This window comes from Canis lupus, chromosome 8 (genome assembly GCF_003254725.2).
Source record: "Canis lupus dingo isolate Sandy chromosome 8, ASM325472v2, whole genome shotgun sequence".
NCBI classification, from domain to species: Eukaryota; Metazoa; Chordata; class Mammalia; order Carnivora; family Canidae; genus Canis; species Canis lupus.
In genome coordinates this window covers 73,038,306-73,046,794 of record NC_064250.1, presented here as the reverse complement: position 1 = coordinate 73,046,794, position 8,489 = coordinate 73,038,306, and the positions used below count along the sequence as shown (strand labels likewise).

The following is an 8,489-nucleotide window of genomic DNA, read 5'->3' as shown; positions in this document are numbered from 1 at the left end:
CAGTGCTGAACTGAGCTGGGATGAGCTGAACTGGGCTGAGTTGAGCTGGGCTGAGCTGATCTGAACCAGCCTGAGCTAAGCTGGGATGATCTGTGCTGGGGAGAACTGGGCTGTGCTGGGCAGAACTGGGCTGAGCTGGGCTGAACTGAGCTGAGATGGGCTGAAATTGGCTGAGCTGGGACAAGCTTAAGTAGGCTGAGCTGGACTGGACTAGGCTGAACTGGGTTGGACTGAACTGGGTTGAAATGGGCTGATCTGGGATGAGCTTAACTAGGCTGAGCTGGACTGAACTAGGCTGAGCTGGACAGGGCTGAGCTGAGCTGCACTTGGCTTAACTAGGTTGAACTGGGCTGAGCTGGGCTGAACCGGGCTGAGCTGAGTAAGACTAAATTTATTTCGCTAGTTGGTTTGGCCTGGCCCTGAGTCATGTAGGGTGTTCCTAGGCCCAGTGGCAGGGGCCCATGGGAATAATGTGAATGGAACTGACCAAGTGGAACAAGCCTGGCTGGCACGCTAAGTTAAGCTGAGCTGGATGAACTTGGTTGAACTTGTAGACTGATCAGATGAGTCGGCTGCTTGAAATGGGTTATCCTAGGCTGACCTGGGCCAGGCTAGGCCAAGGTGGCCTCCTTGAACTTAGGTAATCTGATTAGGCAGAGCTGGTGAGGCTGTGTGTGGAGCTGGTTTGTGTCCCTGGCATCCTCTGTCCTGACACAAGGCCATGGGACTGGTCTCACTGGACTGGCCGGGCAGAGTGGAGCTGAGAGGCAGGAGCAACATGACCTGGGGTCTGGGCTCCTAGGCCAAGGGAGCACAGGCAGGTGTGCAAACCCAAGTCATCAACTGGGGGAAGATTGACCTGGGCTCTGACGGGGTCTCCTCTTCTATGAATGGGGCCCATTGTCAGGCCTCCTGGAAGCTCTGCAGGGACAGTAGAGAACCAGAGAGGGCTGTCTGGTCAGGAGAGGAGGAGTCCTGGCCAAAGGTAAGGGCAGCAACTACTTCTGACAAGCGGTTCATCAGAAAGTGTTCCAAGCAGAATCAGGGAATAAGGAAAGAGTCCAAAACAAGCATCTATCCCCCAAGGCTGGAGAAGGGGTCCCAGTGACCCTCCGTCTCTGCCCCCATGCTTTTCCTTCTCAGACGCCCCCCCAGGGGGCCAGGAGCAGGATACCCCAGGTCAACAGCGGGCCTGGCATATGATGGGGTGACAGTCCCAAGGCAGGCACTGACACTGGCCCTGTCCCCACAGCCTCCAGCCAGGGCCTGTCTGTGTTCCCCTTGGCCTCCTGCTGTAAAGACAACATCGCCAGTACCTCTGTTACACTGGGCTGTCTGGTCACCGGCTATCTCCCCATGTCGACAACTGTGACCTGGGACACGGGGTCTCTAAATAAGAATGTCACGACCTTCCCCACCACCTTCCACGAGACCTACGGCCTCCACAGCATCGTCAGCCAGGTGACCGCCTCGGGCGAGTGGGCCAAACAGAGGTTCACCTGCAGCGTGGCTCACGCTGAGTCCACCGCCATCAACAAGACCTTCAGTGGTAAGCCAGGGTTGGGCTGGCCCACATGACACTGGAGGGAGAAGGGACAGGCTGGGCGGGAGTGGTAGGAGAGGGGTGGTGGGCGGGCCCGAATGCCGCCATGGCTGGTAACGCCCAGCACATGTGGGGCTGGGGCTGACACATGAGTCCCGTGGGCTCAGAGACACCACTGCCACATGGCTGCCTCTACTTCTAGCATGTGCCTTAAACTTCATTCCGCCTACCGTGAAGCTCTTCCACTCCTCCTGCAACCCCGTCGGTGATACCCACACCACCATCCAGCTCCTGTGCCTCATCTCTGGCTACGTCCCAGGTGACATGGAGGTCATCTGGCTGGTGGATGGGCAAAAGGCTACAAACATATTCCCATACACTGCGCCCGGCACGAAGGAGGGCAACGTGACCTCTACCCACAGCGAGCTCAACATCACCCAGGGCGAGTGGGTATCCCAAAAAACCTACACCTGCCAGGTCACCTATCAAGGCTTTACCTTTAAAGATGAGGCTCGCAAGTGCTCAGGTATGGCCCCCCTGTCCCCCAGAAACCCAGATGCGCGAGGCTCAGAGATGAGGGCCAAGGCACGCCCTCATGCAGCCTCTCACACACTGCAGAGTCCGACCCCCGAGGCGTGAGCAGCTACCTGAGCCCACCCAGCCCCCTTGACCTGTATGTCCACAAGGCGCCCAAGATCACCTGCCTGGTAGTGGACCTGGCCACCATGGAAGGCATGAACCTGACCTGGTACCGGGAGAGCAAAGAACCCGTGAACCCGGGCCCTTTGAACAAGAAGGATCACTTCAATGGGACGATCACAGTCACGTCTACCCTGCCAGTGAACACCAATGACTGGATCGAGGGCGAGACCTACTATTGCAGGGTGACCCACCCGCACCTGCCCAAGGACATCGTGCGCTCCATTGCCAAGGCCCCTGGTGAGCCACGGGCCCAGGGGAGGTGGGCGGGCCTCCTGAGCCGGAGCCTGGGCTGACCCCACACCTATCCACAGGCAAGCGTGCCCCCCCGGATGTGTACTTGTTCCTGCCACCGGAGGAGGAGCAGGGGACCAAGGACAGAGTCACCCTCACGTGCCTGATCCAGAACTTCTTCCCCGCGGACATTTCAGTGCAATGGCTGCGAAACGACAGCCCCATCCAGACAGACCAGTACACCACCACGGGGCCCCACAAGGTCTCGGGCTCCAGGCCTGCCTTCTTCATCTTCAGCCGCCTGGAGGTTAGCCGGGTGGACTGGGAGCAGAAAAACAAATTCACCTGCCAAGTGGTGCATGAGGCGCTGTCCGGCTCTAGGATCCTCCAGAAATGGGTGTCCAAAACCCCCGGTAAATGATGCCCACCCTCCTCCCGCCGCCACCCCCCAGGGCTCCACCTGCTGGGGCAGGGGAGGGGGGCTGGCAAGACCCTCCATCTGTCCTTGTCAATAAACACTCCAGTGTCTGCTTGGAGCCCTGGGCACACCCATTCTTGGGGGTGGGCAGGGTTGCAGAGCAGGGATGTCTTGGCACAGAAGGGACCCCCAGGAGAGGGGACAGGAGGGGACAAGGCAGGGCGGAGGTGTGGCTATGGCTCTGTCCACCATAGCCATCCATGTGGGAGGCCCTCCCTGCCACCCCTCTATGGAGTACGCCCACTCAGAGGGGTCCCAGGGGAGGGACCACAGACACCCCAGCCAGCCCGGGGCCCCTCCCTCTCCTGAAAGCCCCCGAAGTCTCAGCCTCCACCCTCACCAAGTCTCCTGTCAGCCGCTCCGGACATAGACCTATCACCAGGTCCAGGTGCACACACGCACGCAGGCCCTCTGAGAGGAGAAATCAGCCAAGTCAGACCCCCACACGGGTGCCTGAACACAGAAACCCAGACAGCCCCACCCCGGCAGGCCCTCAGCGTCACCTCCCTCGTACACACGGGTCAGACAGGCCCCCGACCCCACACTGGGGCCACTGCACACCTACTCCCACATGGCCCTTCTAATCGCCCCCCTGCGTACACGGCCACGCCAGGAGGGGTCAGCACCCAGTGCCCTGTCTTGCTGCTCAGCCTCACTCCACCCTGAACTGATCCCAGGGAAGCCCCCAGCCCTTGCACAAAAGTTCCCATGAGCCTCACACGAGGTCACACACACCTCAGCCGTCCTTCAAGGCACACCAAGTAGCAAAGTGGCTCCAACAATCACCCACCACCACCAAGCACCATAGGGCAGACGCACCCTACAGGGACACACGTGGCTCCTACCTACCTGTCCCACCTGGACCACTGCATCCAAGATGGACATGGAGAGGCCTCCCGCCCCCCACCCGGGAGCCTCCTCTGTGTCCCTGGCCTCCCTAGTCCAGACACCCCCTGTAGGCTGCACCCCAAGGATGAAAGAACGCACACACTGACACTCCAGGACACACACACACACGCATGCACACGCCTAGAGCGTGGGCTCTGTCCTCTTCTCCCACTGGACCCAGAACAGGCGCTGGCCCCATCCCAGGGCCTGAGCCCTCCCCCACCCAAGCGCCAAGCCTGCGTACAGGTCTCTGCTAGCCCTAGACCCCCAAACCAGGCATGCCCCCCCCCACACACACACACGGCTCACCTTCTGAAGACACAAGCCTGGAAACACCAGCTCCCGCATTCCCCGCGGGAGCCCTGGGGTGATGCACAGTGGCCCACTGTCACCCTGCAGAGTGGAAGCCCACCTGTGCAAGGCCAGGAGGGCCAGGAGGCTGGGGATGGCCATGAGCCCGGTGTGTAGCCAGGTGGCAGCTCTGGGCACTGTCAGGCCTCAGCAGGTCCACACGGCCGACCCAGCCCCTCAGAGCACCCAGTCCACTGCTTCCTGGGGTTATTCCAGGTCCTCTGAGCTGGGCTCCTGAGCTCAGGCTCCTCAGGGCTCCTGGCAGGGCGGCAATCCCAGGACAGTTCACACACATCCTCAGGCTGGCAGGAGTATAAAGGAAGTGGGTACAGGGCTGGGGTGGCCAGGCCGGTGGCCCCAGGCCATGCAGCAGACAGCAGAGCCATCCCAGAGGGCGGGGGGTGGGTGAGAGAGGGCAGGGCACTCCCACAGCCACCGGCCACCTCGCAGGGCCTCGGACCCCAACCCTCTGGGGGCAGCTGCACCTCAAAACGGGCTGGACCAGGTGGCCTGCCACTCCAGCCGCCAGCAGGGCTGCCGAGGCCAGGGCATCATTCTTGTGTCCCCTCGGGGAGGGGGGGCAGGCCTGCCTTCCCCCCACCAGCACATGAAGCGGCTGGACCGGGGAGGGCTGACTGGCCGGTGCCCGCAGAGCTAGAGCTCCAGGAGCTGTGCGCGGATGCCACTGAGAGTGAGGAGCTGGACGAGCTGTGGGCCAGCCTGCTCATCTTCATCACCCTCTTCCTGCTCAGCGTGAGCTACGGCGCCACCAGCACCCTCTTCAAGGTGGGCATGCAGAGCCCCTGTGCCGGGGGTGGGGGCAGCAGCAGAGGGAGGGAGAGGCTCCCGGCAGAGCTGTCCTCACATGTGCCCTCCCCCCAGGTGAAGTGGGTACTCGCCACCGTCCTGCAGGAGATGCCACAGGCCGCCCAAGACTACGCCAACATCGTGCGGCCGGCACAGTAGGCCCAGAGACACGGTGACGAGGCCTTGCTTTCTGCCCCCCTCCCCCGGCTGAGGGCAATCTGCTGGCCCTGAGTGGGAGGAGGAAAGCAGACAAAGCCCCAGAGGGGCCAGAGCCAGACGCCCAGCACACAGGCATCCAGAAGCTTCTGGCTCAGCTCCAAGGCACTGATGGAACCTGCCAATCACAGCCCCTACCCCCCCCCCAGTTGGCAACAAGCCTCAGAAGAGTATCTGTCCCTGCCATTGTGACCTGAGCTGGGCCTGGGCACTGACCCCCGGGATCCTCCCTGTCCTAGGGTCAGGACCACTCCTCATCTCCCTGAGCAGCTCCCCCCAAAGCACAGGGAGAGGGAAGCCCATGGCCTGGCCCAGAGCCAACCCCGCGACTCAGAGTCCAAGTCCAGGGCAAGACCTCGGCGCCCAGACTCAGTCCACCTCACTGGCACCAGCTCCAAGTCCCCCCAGCCCTGTGCCCAGCCCCGGGCCCCCTGCCCCGCCTTCCTGCCATCCACTGGCAGCTCCGTCCCTGCAGAAGGCCAGGACAGAGAAGCATGGCTGGGCAGAGGCCGCAGGACTGCTCGGGGCTGTGGGACAAGGGAGCACCCAGCAGAAGGAGCTTCCCACGGGTCCCGCCTCAGCCCGCAGCTGCCCACCCCGCCCTGGCCTCTGCCTGAACCCTCGCTCCCCACCTGGCGGTCCTGTTGCCTTCCTTCTGAGTTTCTTAGTAAAGTTCATTTTTACAAATCTCAGTGCCACCTGAGCAAGCGCTGGGAGGGGTCCTGACAGTCCTGTGAGGTGCCACGAGGCAGAGTCTCCTGCAGAATGTGGACAAGGGGCTGAGGAAAGGAGCAGGGGTCAGGTCTGACCTGATGGCCCAGGGGGTCGGCCAGCTGCTCTCTGCTGCCTTGGACACCCCCAGAGACACCCCAGCTCAGTCCCTCACACCTCTGCTGGCCTCCAGCAGGGCTCACTGCCCCTTCCACGCTAACACAAAAGCAACAGTCTCCCTGGGCAAACCCAAAGTAGCTACTTCCATGGTCAGTGCAGGAGGCCATAGGAATACAGCTGCACAATCACCAAGCACAGGGCCTCCATCAGCCTCCAGGGACACCGGCACCCACCCCAGACTGTCTACCCCCTGAGCACACACACAGTCCAATCCTGGGCCCCACCCCACCAGCCAGCCTGGGATGCCCGGCGAGCTGAGCAAGTCAGACGTGCAAGCAAGAGCTGTTGGGGGCCAGCCAGTGCCATCCTCAACAAGAAATCCAACAAGCCTGGAAGGCAGGAGCCCAGGGGCTGGAGAGACGGCCAGCTGGCCAAGCACAGTGCTGGGTGTGAGGCTGTGCCCCTCCTCAGAATAAAGAGGTGGTTCCCAGGCTGGATACACCTTCCCTCTAGGGTCTGCGTGAAGTTCCCTGGAAAAGGGGGGACAACATGTGAACACACGTGACGAAAGGATTAATCCCTCATATACAAAGAGTGCTCGGGAACCGATGCAAGGAAAGAAAGTGAGCTGTGGGTCCTTTGCAGAAAGGGAAAACCAAGTGGTCAACTATGGGAAGAAAACGTTAAAATAGCTACGAAAGCTACACTAAGAGGGACGCCAGGGAGAGGCAGCCCTCTCAGCCCCGTCTGAGGCCGTGTGAACTGTTAGCACCATCATTCAGGCCCTGGCCGCACGCCCAGTGTACAAATGCCCAGGATGCTCTGCACGGGAGGCGGCACGCATGCCAGTGGCCCTCCGAGACAGGCCCCATCCCTGGCTCATGTCACACAGATCTGAATCAAAGTGAGTGACGGCTCGCCTGCAGCCTGTGGGAGTCATACCTGGGCTACTGGCCTCCCACGGGGGGGGGGAACACCCAGGATTGGGTGGCTCGGGGGCTCCTCCCAGCCTCGGAGGATTTGGTCTAAACAGAAGGAAGCTGGGGTGGGGTCTAAGAACTGGAGGAGGCCACGCTGCAGCCCCACACGGCGCTCACACACAGGCACACACGCTCTCAGGAAATCGGGCCCCATGCTGGTAAAGTAAAGGAGATTTTCAGCTTTAAGGCCATTCCTGAGCTCCCAGGAAGGCTCTACTTGGATTGTGACCAAGGTCACAGGGACGCAACCATACCTCAGAGCAGGGGCTCTATTGCTGCTCCCAGGACATGCTGTCCATCTGCTTCAGCTGTGAGTGACCTGCAGAAAACAGTGCAGACGCCAAGATAAGAGGAAGGCCGCCCCAAGTCCCCGTTGGGTTGCATCATGCAGCCTTGCATGTACCAAAACCAGGAGGCGATCTGTCGCTTTCTGAAATGACCTTGGTCGCGATGATCTGTAACTCCTGATGGAGACAGACCCTGTAGGAAATACCGCTCCCAGGGCAGGCAGGGTCCCAGCCACCATCCTCACTGCCTTCTCCTTTCTCATTAGAATTTTCACAAAGGGTGCAGGCTTCTTGTGATGAGCGCCGAGAGTCGTATGTACGTGATGATTCACTGAATTCTACTCCAGAAAACAATATTGCACTGCATGTGAACTGAGTAAACTTTAAATAAATAAAAAAAAATTGCAGAGGGTGCAGGGTGGAACTGTATTCTCCCTACATGGGCCTAGGCCCTGTAGATGCATAGCTAGGAGGCGGAGTATATGGCAGCCCTGAGACCTGAGTATCATCCAAAATGATAGATAGATAGATGATAGATAGATAGATAGATAGATAGATAGATAGATAGATAGATGATAGATAGAAGGATGGGATGAATGGAAGGATAGAAAGAAAGGGATGGAAGGATGGTTGGGTGGGTGGATGGATGCATGGATGGATGGACAGATGGAAAGTAGATAGATAGATAGATAGATAGATAGATAGATGAAGGATAGACCAATAGATGATACATGGACAGATCAATGGATGGATGGTGGATAGATAGATAATAGAAGGATAAGTTGATAGATGAGAGAAGAATAGATAGATAATAGATACATGATAGGAGTTTTATAAATGGATGAACAATACATAAGTGGATGGGTAAATAGATGACTAGATAGATGAATCGAAGATAAACAGATGACGACGATGGTTGGATAGGTAGGTAGATATGAGATGGAAAGATATATGAATAGATAATAGATAGACAGCTGATACATAGATGATAGATAATGTTACAAGAGACATGACTCATTTCCTGCCACAAGACCCACCCCCACCTGCCAGATTCTCAGAGGCCCAGACCTGGGGGCCTTCCTCCCATCCCCTGGACTGGGGGTCCCTCAGGGCAGCGCTGAGCGTCTCCCTTGTCTGGTGCCCCAGTTCAGGAGACCTGCCTTGTGGACCCCAGC

The 8,489-nt window shown here is 59.2% G+C and overlaps 1 gene segment (V, D, J or C); it reads left to right on the top strand.

The window, feature by feature from the left end:
- Nucleotides 1–1,206: 1,206 nt before the first annotated feature.
- LOC112657334 (immunoglobulin heavy constant epsilon-like) lies at nt 1,207–5,174 on the top strand (the record flags this gene model as incomplete). The annotated part of the segment is given in 6 exon segments: nt 1,207–1,549; nt 1,746–2,069; nt 2,162–2,482; nt 2,557–2,889; nt 4,846–4,979; nt 5,076–5,174. Coding segments are annotated over 6 exon segments (1,539 nt in total), but the record flags the coding sequence as incomplete, so codon positions are not given.
- Between the last annotated feature and the right edge of the window lie 3,315 nt (nt 5,175–8,489).